General features: G+C 43.9%; 1 protein-coding gene across 3 annotated transcripts in view; it reads right to left on the reverse strand.

Moving 5' to 3' along the window:
* Positions 1-21,513, reverse strand: part of MARK3 (microtubule affinity regulating kinase 3) — a 117,802-nt gene that overhangs the window by 17,092 nt on the left and 79,197 nt on the right. For all 3 annotated transcript variants that reach the window (XM_038752872.1, XM_038752791.1, XM_038752710.1), the window contains exons 8-14: positions 20,858-21,094; positions 20,616-20,735; positions 19,659-19,758; positions 19,231-19,343; positions 18,532-18,685; positions 11,426-11,643; positions 9,440-9,543 (exon numbers count right to left, since the gene is read on the reverse strand). In XM_038752872.1, coding sequence (XP_038608800.1) covers positions 9,440-9,543; positions 11,426-11,643; positions 18,532-18,685; positions 19,231-19,343; positions 19,659-19,758; positions 20,616-20,735; positions 20,858-21,094 — 1,046 coding nt within the window. The remainder of the gene's footprint in view (positions 1-9,439; positions 9,544-11,425; positions 11,644-18,531; positions 18,686-19,230; positions 19,344-19,658; positions 19,759-20,615; positions 20,736-20,857; positions 21,095-21,513) is intronic.

A 21,513-nucleotide genomic window follows, 5' to 3' on the forward strand; every position in this document is an offset into this window, starting at 1 on the left:
AAAGACGACCAAGGGCTGAGTTCCCTGAGTGGTTCTCTCTGGGTGAGTGCTTCCCAGAGTAGGTACTCCCTATCTGCAAGCCTATCCTAGGGAACACAATATAACTACTCCCACATAACGCCCAAGGCAAAACTCATCTCTCTGCGTAAGGCTAGAAATCAATGTTATAGGATTAAAATGTCCATTGCGTTCTTTGAACAAAATGAGATTTCAAAATACAACCCCCCCTGCCCAAAACCCCACAAACCCCATTAAAAAATGAAGAAAATGACAACTGCTGCTTTGTCGTCCCAGCCTTTAATTGTAAGTGACCCGCTAAGTTTTTAAGAAGGGATAAGCAGGTTGGCTTTTCCATAAAATGCTCATTTTCTGACCTTGGTGGTATCCGCATGGCTCAGTAGAAAGAGCATAGGCTTGGGAGTCAGAGATCATGGGTTTGAATCCCGGCTCCGCCACTTGTCAGCTGTGTGACCTTGGGCAAGCCACTTAACTTCTCTGTGCCTCAGTTACCTCATCTGTAAAATGGGGATTCAGCCTGTGGGCCCCACGTGGGACAACCTGATCACCTTGTATCCCCCAGTGCTTAGAACAGTGCTCTGCACATAGTAAGCGCTTAACTAATACCATCGTTATTATTTATTTATTTATTTACCAATTACCCTTAAGAATACATAGGAAACAGAAGAGACAGCAACTTCATGAGGTTTCCTTAAACACAACAGCATCGGATCGGATCAGAAGAAAAGAGAGCACTCTTTCGGACAGATAATGACCTAAAGGTTCCAAACCTTGTGCTTTCTTTGTAAACTGCATGCTGAAGCACAAGAGGATCATGTTAACCATAATCGCGGACAAAATCATTCCCCCTGAAGGGAAGAGGCCAGGCGTAAATCAAAAACTCACTTTTTAAGGGATTCAAGTCTACAGAGCGACAACAATGAGATGACTATCCCCAGGCAATGTCCAACACCAGGGGGATTCTCTCGGGGCATTTTGGTGCTAAGACTGTAAGCTCCTTTTCAGAACACTAAAAATCGATAACATCATACCACGTGCGTGCCAAGCGCATTGCAGTGGATGGGCTGCAGCTCCTGTTATACATTCATATTCTCACTGCATTTTCAAAAGGCTGTATATTGCTAATGAGTTAGTTGTAGAAGTATTAGCGCCCTATTACATTGTTCTTAAATCAATCAATAGTATTTAGTGAGCACCTGTACAGAGGTGTTGTGAGAATACAACAGAGGGAGAAGACATAATCCCTGACTTCAAGGAGCTTGTAATTTAAAGGGGAGCTAGATACAAAGGATTTGACAGAAAGGACGAAGACTAGAAAAAAGGACATATGGAAAAGCAAGTGCTTCCGTAGTAAAGTGGGGAAGATTTTAAGCATGTTGTGGGCAGGGAATGTGTTTATTAACTCTATTATACTGCACTCTCCTAAGCACTTAATTCAGTGCTCTGCACACAGTAAGCGCTCAATAAATATGAATGATTGACTGAGTGAATAAAAGAGTGCCGCAAGTGGTTGTGAGTGCATAAATACTGAGATGGTTGCGGGCAGGATAGACCCCAAGGAGAAGAAAAAGCAATTGGGGAAAGCCTCCTGGAGGAGGTGTGATTTAAGGATTTTGAAGATGGGGAGAGCTGTGGTCTGGAAGATTTGAAGAGGGGTGGGGGTTCCAGACAGAGACGGACAAGACTAAGGGGTCTGAGGCAGGAGAGTTCAGAATGAGGCATGATGAGGCGAGCTTGGAAGGAATGAACAGTAGGCAGAAGTGAGTAAATGAGGGAGAGAGTAACAGTGTTCTGCACACAATAAGTGCTCAATAAATACGACTGAATGAATGAAACCAAGTTGGTAAATAGAGCTATCCATCATTTTCATGCATAAAATATGACAATATGCAGACTTTCTAAGGAAACATGATTAAGAAGGATCAAGAAGAAGGGAGAAAGCACATGAAACACATAGAGACATGTAGTTAGAGCTACAGAAGGAGCCAGCACCAAAGGGATGGAGCCATTGTCAAAAGAGATAACAAACGCTGAGCACTGAGGTGGATGCAAAATAATCAGGTTGGACACACAGTCCCTGTCCCTCATGGGGCTCACGGTCTAAGAGAGTCCAAATTCACAATCATCCCCAAACCCAGGGATCCTGGGACCCTGGGGAAGGGGAGGAGCAGCAGCAGCTGCAATACTCTCTCAGCACGGAACAGTAATCAGGATTAGCCTCAGTTTCCCCTTTCTCCTCCCCACTCCCGTTCTAGGTCGCTGGCCCACAGGTCACACAGACCCCCACGGTAGACTGCAGGGAATCCTCTGAAGAATAGGAGCGTTACACACCTGTTTTGAGCACTTATTTTTACAACTTTCCTTCTTATTTCAGTCTCTGGGAAATGAAACGGTTCCCTAAATCGTCCAATGTGTAGTTAAACAGAAATAACCATGCCTCATGTTCTCAGACTCTTGCCATCATCTAGAGAGGGATTGCCCAATGCTTCCCAGGATACTTTCCAATCTGACAGATCTTGGGGAGGCGGGGGCAGGGGGGACTGTAGCTTTCAAGGTTGAAACTGAATGTTATCTGGCACTCCATACACCTAACACAGATTGAATTTTGTTAACACCGTTGCTGGCTGCCAGAAGGTAAAAACAACCCAAACAGGTGCTGGTGTGGATTTGAATAAACATGAGGGGATGTACAAAGAGGCTTTGCATTTCCAGGGTTGTTGCATGGTTGCGTCATGGGAAATCTTCAGGATGGCCCTCTTTAATGGGAAGCAGTCACCTAATGGAAAGAGCCTGGGCATCAGAAGACCTTGATTCTAATCCCAGCTCTGCCACTTGTCTGCTGTGCGGCCCTGGGCAAGTCACTTCATTTTTCCGTGCCTCAGGTTCCTCATCTGTAAAATTGGGATGATGATAACTGTGATACTGGTTAACTGCTTCCTATCTGCCAGGCACTGTACTATGGCGCTGGGGTAAATACAAGCTAATCAGGTTGGACAAAGTCCATGTCACACATGGAGCTAACAGTCTTAATCCCCACTGCGTTGCCAACTAGTACTTCCCAAGCACTTAGTACAGTGCTCTGCACACAGTAAGCGCTCAATAAATATGATTGAATGAATGAATTTTACAGATGAGGTAACTGGGGCCTAGAGAAGTGAGGTGACTTTTCCAAGGTCACAGCAGATGAGTGACAGAGCTGGGGTTAGAACCCAGGTCTTCTGACTCCTAGTTCCGTTCTTCTCGTTCCACGAGTCCACACTGTTCACTGAATTTAGGATAAACAGTAGCCTACGGTATGCTTTTGTTAAGAGATGGCTACTCATCTCTCAGGAAATCTTCATAAACTGTCATGTATTAGTAAACTTACTACCAATAAAAAGCTAGGGCCCTTCCATCTTAAGCTTTGCAGGCAGCCTCTGATACCTCTGCCCAGACAAGGAATATCAGGTTGCTTAAACTCCAACCTCTCCTTCCTGTATTTCTCCTCTTTGTGCCATCATTCCTGGGCACCGGGCCAAGTACCTGGCCCGGTGCCCGTGGCCGGGACTGCCCTGCTTGGGGTCCCAGGACCTCTTATAATAATAGCATTTATTAAGCGCTTACTATGTGCAAAGCACTGTTCTAAGCACTGAGCACTGTTCGACCACTTGCCCTGCTTGGGGTCCCAGGACCACTGCTCTGCCTGCTCCATCTTTCACTTTAGGGATCATGGAAAAAGAGGGGATTGTCTCTGCTAGGAAAGGTGAGGGATGGCGCTTAGGCAAGGGACCCTGTGCTCTCCAGGGCTCATGTCTCCGAACAGTCTTTACGCCTGACAACTCTGAACCCTTCAGGCATCTGAGGCAAACCCCAGGGACGTGATCAGCTTGAGAGAACTCGACTTCAGGCACAGCACCAGATCCAGGCAGCCTGGACTCTGCCAGCATTTTATTACTGGCAAGAAACAAGATGGCATGGGAAGGGAGAAATGGTCTGGACTCTGCCTAGGGAAGGCTTACTGCAGCCAGGAAGGCAAAGGCTGGGAGGCGACAAGACTGAATTTTTACATAAATGTTAGGAGGGTGATGACTGGGCCGGAACAGAATTCTTCACCATGGTGTGAGGGCACCTATTAGCACCCGTAGACTCAAAACCCACAGAAGGAAATGCTTCTTCACGCAATGTGGTTAGCATGTGGTCAGTATTCATTACCACAGGAAGCTGGGCTTGTCAAAAATATCGGCAGACTCAAGAGGATGGGTATGTGAAAATGTGCCTAGGAGGAACGCACTAACCCTTGGTCTTGGAGGACGAGAAAGGGATGGGTGGCCAGTCTGAAGGACTCTTGAAATTCAGCCCGATAGTGTTAGCTGCACTTAGCTACACTGAACAAACCACCAGACTCAGCAGGCCCCCCTAGTCCTGGGGAAAAGAGGGCAGGAATGAGGAGAAGAGTGAAGAGGAGCTGGAGGCTTGAGGGGAAGACGACAGACTAATCATTTCAATCTGTTCATTCAACTGTATTACTTGAGCGCTTACTGTATACAGAGCACTGGACTAAGCGCTTGTGAGACTACGATATAAAGATATAACAGACATCCCCTGCCCACAACAAGCTTACAGCATCTCCTGGAGATGCTGCTGAGCAGCAGGGAGTACCTCCAGGGAGAACAAGCCCAGGACCAGAAGCACCGTTCTGAATCCTAATGGTGTCCCCTCCAAAGTAACACCCGAAACTACGCATTCTGACAACAGGCGCTGAATGAATGGCAGGGCTTGTAAGATCATCAGACATTAATATCATTCAGCAAGAGACCAGCTTCAGGGCAAAGGGTCTCTGAATGTAACAAATAATCATGTCCCTGGTGCCCCAGGGGCAAGTGGAGTGACAGAGGACTTGTGCCCGAGTAGCTTAAAGTTCCCTGAAAACTGGATTCCTACCAGATAGCAAATTGACCAGACTTTCCTTCTTTTAGGGTATCTGCCTGATGAAAGGAGGTGGCTACTGGTTGGAGAGTTTTTCATGCGGTCTGGAAAGGTTTTTGGGAATCGAAGTCCATTACGGGCTCACAAAGGGAAAATCAAGGGTGTTGGATGGATGCCTGAGAGGGAAACCACTACGCCTATTAGAAATGTAGGCTCCTTGTGGAGAGGGAACAATTTTGTTTTGTATTTCCTAAGCCCTCAGCAAAGCGCACTGCACCACGTGGGTGCTCAGTAATCAATCAATCAGTCAACGGTATTACTTTCTGAGCGCTTACTGGGTGCAAAGCACTGTACTAAGCACTTGGGAGAGGATGATACAACAGGCTGGTAGACACGTTCCCTGCCCACAACGAGCTTAGCGTCCACAGGACGAGCTCACAGTCTAAAGTAATCTAGGCAGTTTAATTCAGGAAGCGCTCTTACTACTGTTACTTTTCCTCCAAGCCCCTTGTTGCCACTCCGTGATGCAGAGCATGCTACCTCAGGTAAAACATGGGTCTGGCTGCTCCTATGGTCTTAGGCCCTAGTACGTTGAGAAAGTCACTGAACTGAAAATAAAAACAACACCAACGACAGATCCTTCATGTGCGTTGATTGCGCTCAGTGATGGAAAGGGCAGCCGGCCTAGTGGGCCGAACATTGAAAGCCACACGCCATGAAGGATGAGTAGCCTCTTGGCAAGCCCGCAGATGGCCCTTCCTACTTTACAGCAGCAGGCAGAGCACCTAGGCGGTAGACAGTTGGGAAAAGTATGGTTTATTTCTGGCACTGTTAGTGCCTCAAGGGAGCCTGGAATGCCCTCCCTCCACACATCCGCCGAACTAGCTCTCTTCTTCCCTTCAAAGCCCTACTGAGAGCTCACCTCCTTCAGGAGGTCTTCCCAGACTGAGCCCCCCTTTTCCTCTCCTCTTCCCTCCCCATCGCCCCCACTGCCCTACCCCCTTCCCCTCCCCATGGCACTTATGTAGATTTGTACATATTACTCGATTTTATTTGTACATATTTACTATATTTATTTTATTAATGATGTGTATATAGCTATAATTCTATTTATTCTGATGGTATTGACACCTATCTACTTGTTCTGTTTTTTTGTCTGTCTCCCCCCTCCTAGACTGTGAGCCCATTGCTGGGTAGGGACCGTCTCTACACGTTGCCGACTTGTACTTCCCAAGCGCTTCGTACTGTGCTCTGCACAGAGTAAGCGCTCAATAAATATGATTGAATGAATGAATGCATGAGCTTGAGCACATCAGAATCTGCTCTGACAAACAAGAAGTCAGGAAGGGAATTTAGCTACCTACACTTGCAATGGAGAATCGGTTAACTGATCAGTGGAATTTTCTGAACGTGTTCTGAGCAAAAACCAGCGACTACTACAAACTGAACAATTCTTCAGCCTGTTCTGGACAAGGAGGATGAAGCAGTTTAGGAAGCAAAAAGAGTTAGCTTGTTTTTTCTCAATATTCAAAAGCTAATAAATCAATCTAAGAAAAAATAAGAAGGTTTGAGGAGATGGAACTTTGGGTGATATGAGGAAGAACTGGGAGGTGGACATATTTGCTCACTGCCTCTGTCCAACACAGAGGAAACCTCTCTCTTGCCATCAGCTGTCCCTCAGGTAAGCCACCGAATTTTTTTTTTTGCTTTGTTCACCCTGCTCTCCCAATCAATCACTCAATCAATCAATCGTATTTACTCATTCATTCATTCAATCGTATTTATTGAGCGTTTACTGTGTGCCGAGCACTGTACTAAGCGCTTGGGAAGTACAAGTTGGTAACGTATAGAGACAGTCCCTACCCAACAGTGGGCTCACAGTCTAGAAGGGGGAGACAGAGAACAAAACAAAACATATTAACAAAATAAAATAAACAGAATAAATATGCACAAATAAAATAGAGTAATAAATACGTACAAACATATATACATATATATATTTACTGAGTGCTGACTGGGTTTAGGGCACTGTGTTAAGCATTTGGGAGAGTACAATATAACAGAGTTAGCAGACACGTTCCCTGCCTTCAACGAGCTTGACTCGAGGCAGAGACAGACATTAGTATAAATAAATTATGGATATGTACATAAGTGCAGAGGGAGGGGTGAATGAAGGGAGCAAATCCAAATGCAAGGGGGATGCAGAAGGGAGTAGAAGAGAAAACGAGGGCTTAGCCAGGGAACGTCTTTAGGGGGAGATATGTCTTTAATAAGGCTTTGAAGTTGGGGAGAGCAATTGCCTGTTGGATATGCCGAGGGAGGGCATTCCAGGCCAAAGGAAGGACGTGGGGGAGAGGTTGGAAGGGAGATAGACGAGACTAAGGTACTGTGATTAGGATGGCATTAGAGCAGTGAAGTGTGTGGGTTGGATTGTAGTAGGGCAGCAGACAGGTAAGGTAGGAGGGGGGGTCAATGTAATTCTATAAACCTATGCCCCTACAGTTCCCCTGCTCCCGCACTTTTGTCTTCAGGACTGACTTCCCTGTCCACTCCATCCCCTGCAGCAACAAAATCCCCAAATCCCCAACACACCCTCCGATTAACTACTGTCTTAAACACTGCTCTCCCATCCCAACTCAGCCCCACCCATCCCCATCTCTGCTGCACATTCCATTCTGGCCCATGTGCCTTGGTTCTGCCGAAACAGTGGAGTGTTTGGGAATGGGATGAGAAGGAGGTGGGAGGGGAAGACTTTCTGCTAGCCACCCCGACCTTACTACCCCAGAGTTTTGAGAAACCCGCGTGATGGGGACTGGAATGGAATCACCTAGTAGAGATGGAGCCGGGTGGGTGGGATGAATGAAATAAAAGACAGAGAGCGTAATGGGTGGGTTCAGGATTTTAGCACAGATGGGTAAGGAGGGAGGAGGAAGGGGTGGTGAGCCATGGGAACTAATAGGCTTTTTTTTTTTGGTTGTTTTTTATGGTATTTGTTAAGCGTTCACTGTGAGCCAGGCACTTTATTAAGTGCTAGGATGGATATAGAATAGACTGGACACAGTCCATGTCTCACAGGGGGTTAAGGCTCTTAATTCCCATTTTACAGATGAGGTAACTGAGGCCCAGAGAAGTGAAGTGAGATTTTCCCAAGGTCATACTACAGACACGTGGTGGGGCTGGGATTAGAACCCAGGTCTTTCTGACTCCTAGGCAGACCTGGGCTCTATTAGGCCATGCTGCATTCAAGGAGGGCAAAGTGAGAGGAGTGAAGGAGGTGGCACAGGGGATGGAGCAAGTAAGATTTCCATTGTGTCCCCTACTGCTGACCTCACAGCAGGAATCTAAAAAACTGGCTCATAAAAGATGTTTCATAACAGAATGACTTGAATGCCGTTTTCAAGAACATAGCAGGATTCTACCGAACACATCACAATGTGTTTAGCATCTGTACGGAAACAGTCCCGGAGGACCATAACCACAAAACTGTGCAGGACAAAACCCACAAAACTATTCTAGGTATGGTGAGGCCAGCAGTTAAAGGCGTGGGAGGGGCTGAGGCCATGCAGGGGAAGAGAAATTAGTTTTTAAGGGAAAGCAACAGATGTCCAATTTCTGGACTTCAGGGTTAGTATTTCATAGGTCCAATGAGACATTTTTAGTTTACACTATCGATATCAATCGAATAACGAAAAGCCTTTAAAGCGGGACAACCAGAAAAGGTTGGGTTGATGTAAAGAACGGTCTTTGATGAGCAAGTCACAGCACCCAGTGTTAAGTCACCTCCTTCACATTCTTTATTAGCTCTAAAAGGAACATAGGTCTTTTTATACAATCAAGACGATAGCGAATTTGTAAGTGGATGAGCAGGGAAGCAGGGAAAGAACCAACCGATCTAAGTCACAATGGGGGTGAGACTCGACCAAATAAGATCTGATTTAGAAAGAAGTCAATGCCAACGTGCCCAGGGAAGCACTGAATTGATGGTGTTCTTTTTACCTGCTGCACAGTTCACTTAACATCCTGAAAGAAGGGATGACTCTAGAACCATTCATTTGGCATTTTTCACTGAAAGAATTTTGATTAGATGTGGGTCGGCCCACTCTTCCTTTTCCCAATGGGGGAAGAGAAGATCGTATCCCAGTATGGGGAATGGATGGTCAGGCCCGGACAAATTCAGCCATTAATTTTCCATTTATAAAACTCAAATATAGTCAGAAAGAGCACCTTACTCAAAACTTTCCCACAGAAGTCAGTTGAGATTATGGTCCCCCAGTTCATGGCCTTATGACCCTGCAAGAGAGACTCAGACTTCCCAAGAAATTTGGAATTTGCTGGTTAGCTGAATGACTTATAAATCAGGATCCAAGTCTACCTTGCTTACCTTTTACAGATTACTTACCACTACTGTATCTTTTCAGTGCTTAAAAATGGGATATAAAATGTACGTCCAGGTCACTTGACATGAAATATGGAAAAAGCTACATAGATTTATTGCGAAGAGTTACAAGATTTGTACCTGTTCTCCTTGCCATTTTGAATAACGGAATGTCGATCCGCGGTGGTTCTTTCACTACAAACGTAAGTATTTCGTCGCGTCATTCCTCCAGATGTTGTATTATTCTACGAATAAGAATAAGATTATGTATTTACAACGCTGTCTATTCAAAGTCCTTTTTCACTGATCTAAGGTCCACGGTGATACTCTGAAGAGATTGCTTTACCTAATTTGTGATACAATTTGGTGATCTTGACAGCACAGTAAAGAAACCTACAAAGGCGATCGCTCACTCTTTATTATTTCAAGGTCAAAGTGCCACCCGTTCATTATGAAATGAAATTATGGTTGGCTACTCTGAATCTTTAAAGAAACCTGGACAGAAAACATTAAGAAACTAAGATGAGAAAGAAGAGGTTTGAATCACAAGTTGAAACTTTTAAAGACATTCTTTAATGAAAACTCATACAGATTTTCCGTGAAATGTTTCTAAGCCAATGACTTTATGACATGGGACTGCACTGTTGTTTTTAGGTCTTACTATGAAATTAAACAAACAAAACTGAAAAAATTGCAATGATATCCCCAAAGGAGATCAGGAATGTTAAAGTAACGGGAAATGAAACGTCATATGGCTGACAAGGGAGGTAAAGAAAACCTGAGTCATTTAAAAAGTGTTGACAGTCTATGAAAATGGGGTCTGCAGAGAAGTAAAAAACAAATTGAAAGAAAACAGAAATGGGAATTTAGTTTTCAAAGTGGCGTAGTATTTTCCAGATCAGAAACTTACAAAGAGAAAAGGGACCTACAGTAGTAGTTAATGAAGTATTTTTAAGGTAGTGCGGCGACCCTCTCCAGGGCAAATACCCATTTGATTTGTACTGAGTAGGGCTTTTAGATGATTAAGAAACATGACGCAGTTGAATTTTACCTCTTCCTCTACCAGTAAATCTGGACATCTGTTCACATTAGGGATCTGTCTACTGATTAGAGAAGGCAATTTAAAAAGGAGTAAACAAAAAAATTACGCTGTTTCCTTCTGAATAAAGTTCATGAAATTCTAAATAAGCTTTAGAAGGCTAGAGTGACAGCCACGGTAATGTTATTTGGAGAGGGATTATGAATCAAAGACAGCCACTTTCGCATCAGGGCAACGCCTGAGAAGCATGCACTGCTGACATGCCCAAGGTAGGGTGAGTGTGTGTATAGGGCACAAGGGCATGAGCCAATCAAGGCGGAGGGAGGAGAATAAAATCTCTTGGAATAGGGTTGGTCAAAATGAATATTCAGGAAAGGATCCTATTCAGAAAACCCAATAGTCTTTATTCTCCATCTTCTGGGAGCAATGGCGAGATGGAACAACACTTTCTCCCATATTGTACTCTTCGAAGAGCTTAGGACAGTGCTTGGCACGCAATAAGCTCTCAATAAATACGACTGAATGAATGAATGAATATTCTCAGCTCTAAGTGGGCATATCCCTGGGTGGGGGACTGATCAAAAACCAGGAGCAGCCTGCTTCCAGGCAGAGCAAGCTCCTTTGAGAAGACTAAAGCTTCTCCCAAATATTGCTGCTCTGAAATGTGAGGGCCAGATGATGCCCTGCTGCCACAGCACTCTGGCACTGTCTGGTCCCCCCCAGGAAACACCCACTTTTCCAGATGAACTGGCCCGAGGCAGTGAGTGTGGCCTCACTTATGCTCCCTTATGATAACTTGATCCTAGGGCACAGAGGAAAAAAACCAGCGTTCATCAAATTCTTTCCAGAATGCCAGGAGACAATTACAAGATCAAGGAAGATAGACCTAACACAGAGACGGTTACTGGGAAAAGAGTGGGATGCAGAGAAGAGGAGCTTAGAAAAGATGCCTAATTGAGGATGAGTCAGGGTTTTTCTTAAGAAAACCAAATCCAGGAACAAAGGAAAAGCAAATGAGGAACAGACGATGTAGCATGCTGGGGCTCTGCGACCTTTCCTTATCCTTGAAGGAAATCGGTAATACTTACACTAGGGACTGTGGAACTTTTCTTCCGTTCGGGAATATCTGCCTTATTAGGATTGTTTGCGCTTCCCAGCATGGGGCTGGCTGGAGCCACTCCCCGCCCGCCGACAGCACTGCTGCCTGATTTCCTGGATTGAATTCCTTCTTCTTTAAGATCACTATCTGCGGTACTCGTCTGGCTCCTTTTTGGATATGCCATGACCGGAGGAATTGATGGTCCAGCTACAAATACAAGTTAAAACTTTTAAATACAAAATCAACGGACAATTCGCCATCAACTGCAAAATGACACCTGTCTATTTTAATTTAACTAAGGTACCATTCAATCGAACAATCAATTAATGGAATTTATTGAGCGCTTGCAACGTGCAGAGCACTGTATGAAGTACTTGGGAGAGTACAATACAACAAAGTTAGTAGACAGGCTTCAGGCCCACAAGGATCCAACGATAGTACTTACTGAGTGCTTACTGTGTGCAGAGCACTGTACTAATTGCTTGGGAGAGCACGATATAACAGAGTTGCGAAACAAGTTCCCTGCCCGCTTACAGTTCAGTGGAGCTTTTGGTCTACAGGGAAATTCAAATTACAATTGGTCACGCTAAAAACTCTTTCACAAAGTTTCTGATTTAGTACGCATTCCCATAACATTTATATTTTTAGGCCTCAAGCAAATCTTCATGATTTCCCTTTCGCTTCTTAAAGTTTTCTCTGTAAAAGTCAGGGTACCTTGATAAACGTCTTAAGGGGATTTTACTGTATGCCTAACAATTACATATCATCTAAATGAACTATAGATGACCTATGATGGCATGAGAATCAATAGGTTTGCCTTGAGTGACTCTCAGAATTACCTCTTTTTTTGTACAAGAGATGCCTTTCACTTTTGGAACAGAGCAGTAAAGAACTCAAAAAATGTAGGATTTTTTTCATTCAGTACAGTGGATATTATTAAAGCTCTGAACAAATAATAAATGAGAATGAAAAGTCTCATTAATTCTATAAATGAGCAAAATAAGTTTATGTTTGTGAGCTACATTAAGTGAAACCCCTTTAGGAATTGGATAATTAAGAACCTGTTTCATTAAGGGGAAAAAAAAGCCTGACAGAACAACCATTAATGTATGGTAAAAGGCACTCCAGATTCCAATTTCATCCCAAAGGATAATAGTCTCGCTTAAAGAAAAACCCAAACCTAAACACTTATTTAAGGCTAACCAACAAACAACAGTCTTTAAAATGTGTATGGGTGAAAGAAAATTTAAAGTCCTCAGCTTGTCTGTCCCAAGTGTGGCTCAATGGAAGGAGCGCGGGTTTGGGAGTCGGGGTCATGGGTTCAAATACCTGCTCTGCCACTTGTCAGCTGTGTGACCTTGGGCAAGCCACTTAGCTTCTCTGTGCCTCAGTTCCCTCATCTGTAAAATGGGGATTAAGACTGTAAGCCCCAAGTGGGACAACCTGATCATCTTGTATCCCCCCCAGCGATTAGAACAGTGCTTTGCACATAGTAAGCGCTTAACAAATACCATTATTATTATTATTATTATTATTGTCTGTTAGAAAGATATCAGTCAGAAAAAGACAGGGAGAATCTTTATCAGAAAAGCCCTCCCTTGACCCCACAGCTCCCTCCAGTTACCACCCTAACTCCCTCCTACCATTCTTCTCCAAACTCCTTAACCGAGTTGTCTTCACCCCTGTCTCCACTTCCTCTCCTCCAGTTTTCTCCTTGACCCTTCCCAATCTGGCTTCCACCACCTTCAGTCCATAGAAACCTCTCTCTCAGAGGTCACCAATGACCTCCTTCTTGCCAAATCCAACAGCCTCTACTCCATCCTAATCCTCCTTGATCTCTCAGCTGACACTGTTGATCACCCCCTTCTCCTAGAAATATAATCCAACTTTGGCTTCACCGATGCTGTTCTCTCCTGGTTCTCTTCCTATCTGGTTGCTCATTCTCAGTCTCTTTCACAAGCTCTTCCTCTGCCTCCACTCCCTAACTGTGGGAGTACCTCAAGGTTCAGTTCTGGATGCCTTTCTCTTCTCCGTCTACACCCACTCCCTTGGAGAACTCGTTTGCTCCCATGGCCTCAATTACCATCTCTATGCAGATGACTCCCAAATCTCAAGCCCTGATCTCTCTCCCTCTCTGCAGTCTAACATTTCCTCCTGCCTACAGGAAATCTCTAGTTGGATGTCCAGCCGAACTTCAAACTTAACAAGTCCAAAACAGAATTCCTTATCTTTCCACCCAAACTCTGTCCTTCCCCTTCACTTTCCTGTTACTATAGAAAGCACCATCATCCTTCCTGTCTCATATGCCCATAACTCTGCGTTATCCTCAACTCATCGCTCTCTTTTAACCGACATATTCAATCTGTCACTAAATCCTGACAGTTCATCCTTCATAACACCACTATACTTCACTCTGCTGCCAGGATTATCCTTGTACAGAAACTCTCTGGGCATGTCATTCCCCTCCTCAAAAATCTCCAGTGGCTGCCTATTCAATCTTCGAATCAAGCAAAAACTCCTCACTCTTGTCTTCAAGGCTGTCCATCACCTCGCCCCCTCCTACCTCACCTCCCTTCTCTCCTTCTTGAGCCCAGCCTGCACCCTCCGCTCCTCTGCCGCTAACCTCCTCACTGGGCCTCGTTCTCGCCTGTCCCGCCATCGACCCCTGGCCCACATCCTGCCTCTGGCCTGGAATGCCTGCCCTCCTCACATCTGCCAAACTAGCTCTCTTCCTCCCGTCAAAGCCCTACTGAGAGCTCACCTACTCCAGGAGGCCTTCCCAGACTGAGCCCAACCCTTACCCTCTCCTCCTCCTCCCCGTTAACCCCACTCCATCCCTCTGCCCTCCCCCTTCCCCTCCCCACAGCACTTGTGTTTATCTGTACATACTTATTACTCTATTTTATTAATGATGTGATATATCTATAATTCTATTTATTTTGATGGTATTGATACCTGTCTACTTGTTATTTTGCTGTCTATCTCCCCTTTCTAGACTGTGAGCCCACTGCTGGGCAGGGATTGTCTCTGTTGCCAAACTGTACTTTCCAAGCACTTAGTACAGTGCTCTGCACATAGTAAGCGCTCAGTAAATACAACTGAATGAATGAATGAAAAACCCGCCTTTTCCTCTCCATCCAAACTACTACCATATTAATCCAAGCACTTTTCCTATTCCGCCTTGATTATCAGCCTCCTCGCTGACCTCCCTGCCTTCTGTCTCTCTCTATTCCAGTCTATATTTCACTCTGCTGCCCAGATAATTTTTCTACAAAACCCATTCAAGTTTGTGTTTCGTCACTCCTCACGAGCCTCCAGTGGTTGCCCATCCATATCCCCAAAGAAAAACGCCTTACCCTCAGCTTTCAAGCAATCTCTTTGCCCACCTCTTACCTTACTGCTCTCTTACTACATCCCAGCCTGCACTCTTCGCTCCTCTAGTGCCAACCTACTCACTGTACCGAGACCTCGTCTTTCTGGCTGCCAACCCCTAGCCCATGTTCTGCTTCTGGCCTGGAATGCCTTCCCTCTTTATGTAAGACAGATAATCACCCTCCCCACCTTCAAAACCTTATTGACGGCACATCTCCTCTACGGAGTTCCTTGACTAGGCCTTCATTTCCTCTTCTCCTACTCCCTTCTGCTTTGCTCTTGCACTTGGATTTGCTCCCTTTATTCAGCCCTCCCTTAGTCCCACAGCACTTATGTACATATCTGTAATTTACAAATTTATTTTAATGTCTGTTTTCCCCTCTAGACTGTAAGCTCATTCTTGGCAGGGGACATGTCTACCAACTGTTATATTGTACTCTCCCAAGTGCTTAGTACAGTGCTCTGCAGACAGTAAGCACTCAATAAACACGACTGATTGATCCTAGGTATACAGTCTTATACCTTTCTTTTCGCAGAATAAGAGACAGCCTGAACAAATTCTGACCGTTATCAGTATCCCATAACCATGACATGCTGTGTTTAATTCTGATTCAGTCTAATAATAAGTTCTGGTATTCTGAACGGGGGAAATGTAGGCAAAGGAGTGGTAACAAAAAATCCATGTTCATACTGTTAACTAAAAACTACTTCAAGGAAAAGCCCCCACAGTTTCATGAATATCTATTTGGGAGTTTTACCAACTGGGACACCTCAACAATTTCAGGCACTTACCCCAGGTCACCAGAGCCATTAAACACTTAATTCAGAATCATCATCATCAATCGTATTTATTGAGCGCTTACTATGTGCAGAGCACTGTACTAATAATTCAGAATAACTTCACATGTTCTAAGAAGGACGCAATTACCTTATACTAAACTAAAGGAGACTTATTTTCGAAAACAAGTAGGCTCAAGACTATGGGGATAGCCTTCTTTATGTCACTATTACTCGTGTAACTGCCTCCATCACGTAATTGCCCCACCTTGATTTGAGGTGATGATAAAAGATTATTTTTTGAACCACATAACTGTCACCCCTTTTACTCTGTGTAAGAAACACTGGGATCTCTGGAGTTTTGCCAGTTTTGTAATCTAGTTCATTCTTCCAAAGTAGAGATGTTGGGGTAAAGGAGTGGCAATAGCGAGAGACAGCCAACGGACCCCAAGCCGCCGCCGCCCTGCAAGCGTCACCAGGGTTTGCCCATTGGAAGCAGTAGGAAGTGGTGCCATGGCTCTGGATGGCTCACCCTCACTGAGGCCAGGGGGAGGAGAATCAATCAATCAATCAATCAATCAGTCGTATTTATTGAGCGCTTACTGTGTGCAGAGCACTGTACTAAGCACTTGGGAAGTACAAGTCGGCAACACATAGAGACAGTCCCTACCCAACAGCGGGCTCACAGTCTAGAAGGGGGAGACAGAGAACAAAACCAAACATACTAACAAAATAAAATAAATAGAATAGATAGTCTGACCTGGCTCTACAGCTAACAGGGGAGGATGAACTAACTTGGGATGGTGGTGCTGGACGAGGAGGAGGAGGGGAAGGAGGAGGAAGCTGAGACTGAGCATTAGGGAGGGGCTGTTGATTCATCATTTATCTCCTGGGAAGCAGTGTGGCTCAGTGGAAACAGCTCGGGCTTGGGAGTCAGAGGTCAAGGGTTCTAATCCCTGCTCCGCCACTGGTTGGCTGGTGTGACTTTGGGCAAGTCACTTCACTTCTCTGTGCCTCAGTTACCTCACCTGGAAAATGGGGATTAAGATTGTGACCCCGCGTGGGACAACCTCATCACCTTGTTTCCCCCCCAGCGCTTAGAACAGTGCTTTGCACATAGTAAGTGCTTAACAAATACCATTATTATTATTATTATTACTGAATACAGCAATTGGGAGAAGAGAAACAGTCTCAAGTGACCACCAACTTCCTCTTTCTTCCCCCTTCTCTTCCCTCTCTTTTTTCTCCCCCTCCCCTTACTGCTAGATGTCATTCGTCTATGTCCTCCACAGCTGCCCTACCCATGTTTTAATGTAACAAAAATTGTGTGACAAAGTGGGGCAATTGGGCAAGCAAATACCCAAGAGTCATCTTTATCTGTATTTGACTTTGAGTTTACAGAAATAGACTGGATTCATGTTTTGGCAGATTTGGTGTCAAACTTGAGATGCAGCATGGCCTGGTGGATACAGCATGGGGCTGGAAGTCAGAAAAGCCTGTGTTCTAATTCCGGCCCCACCACCTGTCGGCTGTGTGACACTGGGCAAGTCACTGCACTTCTCTGTGCCTCAGCTACCTCATCTGTAAAATGGGGATGAAGCTTGTGAGCCCCCATGGACTGTGTCCAACCTGATTAGCTTGTAACTAACCGAGCAGTGCCTGGCACACAGTAAGCACCTAACATATACCATAAAAAACTGTGGTGGCGCTGGGATTAGAACCCACGTCCTCTGAATCCTAGGACCATGCTCTTTCCACTAGGCCATGCTGCTTCCCTGGCTCTTCCATGACCCTGTCTTGTCGAGCTGGCAGAGCTGCAAGTCTCCCCCATGGAAGCTGCTGCTTTCATTTTCCTAGTCTGTTGGGTGGAAGTAGTCCTTCCCTGCTCTTTTCTAATTACCAGCCTCTCTACTCCTAAAGGAAATAAAGAGTGTAGCAGAGAGGCAAGCATCCTGGGCCATCAAACATTCCGTTTAAAAGATGGGAAATGACTCTTCACTACCACAACAGAATGTGGCTTAAATCTCTCATGAGATTTATATTTTTAGATCAGAAGCTTGGAACAAGCAGAGACTACCAAATTCAGGCGGACGTGGGCATAGGCAAAGAGTTAAATTCTCTCTGTGCAACAATAGCACTTAACTGCCCCCAGTTTTCAGTGTAGTTCGAGACTGTATGCTTGCAGTGGGCAGGGAATGCGTCTAACAGCTCTGTTGTACTGTAGTCTCCCAAGGGCTTAGTACAGTGCTCTGCAAACAGTTAGTGCTCAATAAACACCATTGATTTGATTGATTAGGTACAGTCCCCATTCCCCAGGGGGTTTAAAATCTAAGATAATCAACAATGACACATACTGGCACTCGGCTAACTCTCAAACGTTGAACAAAAACCAAAAATTAAAGCATTTACTGGAGGTGGTGAGAGAAGAAACTTGGGCAAGTGCACGCTTAGACCGGGCTGGGTCAGAGTTGCTGCTGCTCCTCTCCTCCGGACCTTATTACTTAAGTAGACAATCAGTTGGCCTTACATTTGCAGGTTATGACATGCCCGTTATAAAGTCGATTTAAGCCGGGTATTTGAGGCAACAGCTGCCTCGTAAAGCAGGCTAGTCTTTAAAACTGAGAATTATGGAGTAGCTACCGGCATTCTCTAAAGAATGCCTTAAAAGCTAGGCCTTCACGGGCAAAGGTGTGTGGAGTTGTATATTTTAGTTGATAGTTCAGGCATTAAGCCCGTTACTTACATACGTGCATAACTCTGCAGGGAGTAGGCTCGGCCATGGATAACTGATAAAAAGAACCAGGAAATCAAGAATTCCCCACTCGCCTGGGTACCAAGAAATAGCCCCTAAAAATTAAGCCATCATCATCACCCTCTTCACGATTCAAGAGGGGAAAGGGTAGGTAAATAGCCACCAACTTGCTAGACTCTTCGAGTTTCACTCACCATGGTCACTGTATCGTCGCTGCTTTTGGCTTGAAGATATGCTTCTCTGCACTTTATGATGGGGAGATTGTCCAGTGCTATTATTGAGATCACTGCTTGGCCTCACCTTCGCAAGCGAAAGATTGCTGCTGGAACTGGAATCACTGGCATCCAGCTGGGAGAGACATTAAAAGGGCTCAAGCGAATTGTTGAAAAGACAAAACGAAAAACCCAAATTACAGTTTCTTCAGGTAGAGTCTTAATGTTCAAATTACAGCCCAGAATTCACTCACCAGACACGTTTTTACTTGCCCTTCAAATACTTGAAAAGGAAGCAATTTGTTAGGTTTTTCCATAATCCGCTTCAGAGAACCGAAAAATACCACGGCTTGCAGAAACAAGCATGCTTAGGAATTGGTTCGTAGTCTGAATCAAGTATTGATTGTAAATGTACTTAACTAAAACCAAGTTTACCTGCTATGCTATAATTTCAAATATAACTTAGTTCTTATATAGACTTTTAAATGGAAATTGAGTAGTTAAAAAAAAATCTACTACACTTGGCCAGAGGAGTTAGCTAAAATAAAGGTAAGCTAAATAACATGGTATTCTTAAAAATGATAAATTACCAAAAGGGAATTATAACCCAAAACAACAAAAACCCAGCCAGATGAATAGGCTGAAAGGTATTTCAGCGTTTCCTTTCTGAATTACTCTTACCTCAGAAGATTTCCTCCCCAACAACAAATACGTAGCTGTGATTTCATCATATTTCATTTTACTAAGAGATTCTTGAATTTCTTCTGGTGAATATCCCATTCCCACCATAATATCTAAAAGGAGAGAACACTTCTGTGTAAATAGATCATTTGGGTAAAATCTCCCATTTTGACTAAAAAGATAGTATATTTTCCTAACAGGAATACATGCTTTTCCCATTCCTCAGTTGCCTATTGTTAATTACAGGAAAAATGTTCAGTTAAACTTCTAAATGCGTGACCCTTGCAGAATGACCTGATTCAGATAAAGTAGCCTGAATTTCCAATACTTGGGCTTAACATGCAGTATGTAGGAACCAAAACACAAATGCAATCTGGTAAGTGCTTTGAGGACTCCACGTGATAAAATAAAATTCCTTCTAAGATTACCTATTCTTTTCTGGTCCGAGATATCTAGTTCTGGTTCAACAAATGGTTTAAGCTCATCATCTTCATGGCCAGCATTGATCCACCTGTCCTTCATGATTTGCTAGAAAGTCAAACTACTGGTTAGTACCGGAAAAGGCTGTCGAAGTAAAATACCCACAATATCTAATACAGGCTTTAGGAAAAGTTTCTTTTCAGCTTTTCAAAAGTTTTACCTAAAGAAAAAATGACAACGATGGCAGAATTTTGAAATTCTCAAAAATATTTTAAGGCCGGAGCTCACCCACTTACACATCCCCAGTACAGCAGAAGCCTTAAAATATTTTCAAGAATTTCAAAAATTCTGCAGTCACTCATAATGATTATCATACTCAGGTATTTATTAAGTGCTTAGGTTCCAAGCATCGGGGTAGTGACAAGAAAATCAGATTAGACAGCTCCTGCTGTCAATTCATAGGGCTCACAGTCGAAGGGGGAAGGCAAATAGGCACTTTATCCCCATTTTACAGATGGGAAAATGAAGCAATGAGGAAAGTTAAGTGATTGGCCAAAAGTCACCCAGGAGGCAAATGGTAGTGCTATTCTCCCCCTTCTAGACTGTGAGCCGGCTGTTGGGAAGGGACCGTCTCTATATGTTGCCAACTTGTACTTCCCAAGCGCTTAGTACAGTGCTCTGCACACAGTAAGCATTCAATAAATGTGATTGAATGAATGAATGAACTAGCGCCTGGGTCTCTGGATTCCCTGCCCTGTGCATTTTTCACGAGTCAGTCACTCAATTGTATTTATGGAGCACTTACTGTGTGCTGAGTGCTGTACTAAGCACCTGGGAGAGTACACCATAACAATAAACAGACATATTCCCTGCCCACAATCAGCTTACAGTCTAGGGGTAGACAGATATTAATACAAATTACAGATATGTACAGAACGCTAGGCCATTTTGATTTGTGCGAATACCTCGAGAGTGCCTCTTTTAGTTGGATTTAGCACCAGAAAACGTTTGAGGAGGTTTTCACAGTCCGTGGACATGTAGAAAGGAATTCTGTATTTCCCTCTTAATACTCTCTCTCTCAGTTCCTGGGGTGAAAAACAATGAATTGAAAATGGGTGGAGAAAAAAAAATCACAGGACAGTTTAAAATCTAGAGGTAGATAATTTTAAGTTTTACTTAGTAAAATGGATAAAATCGCTTCCTATACCTTTAGGTTCTGTCCATCAAAAGGAAGAGATCCACTCACGAGAGTGTACAGAATGACACCTAGGCTCCAAACATCAACTTCGGGTCCATCATATTTCTTGCCCTGGAAGAGTTCTGGAGCTGCATAAGGAGGACTGCCACAAAATGTGTCCAGTTTATTGCCAACTGTAAATTCATTGCTAAAACCAAAGTCCGCTATTTTAATGTTCATATCGGCGTCAAGCAATAGATTTTCAGCCTAAAAGAAAAATAGAGGAAAAACACTTAGAATTAAGTGCAAACACAATGAAAATTAAGTGTGAAATGAGTTAAAAAAATTCTAACGATCGAAAGAAAAAATTTTTTGGGGGGAAAAACAAGGATTCCAACTGAAAAAAAAAATTAACTCTATCACGATTGAGAAAGAAAGAAGTCGAATGTCCATAGAAATTCCAGCATTAAAGACATCTCTAACATGTGTTGGTTAAGAAAATTACAGCAGTCGATTTTACGATGGAAGTCTGGGAACTTTGAAAAAAGTTTTACAACTTATTTACATACTGAGATTACTTTAAAATGTGCATTTCCTTTAAGCACAGACAAAGCATTTACCTTTTAAAACTGTGAAACTGGTGCCTTTAATAGTTTCTATTTAAATCAGTTCCCTCTCTAGAGAAC

This window comes from Tachyglossus aculeatus, chromosome 1 (assembly GCF_015852505.1).
Source record: "Tachyglossus aculeatus isolate mTacAcu1 chromosome 1, mTacAcu1.pri, whole genome shotgun sequence".
In the NCBI taxonomy this organism is placed as follows: Eukaryota; Metazoa; Chordata; class Mammalia; order Monotremata; family Tachyglossidae; genus Tachyglossus; species Tachyglossus aculeatus.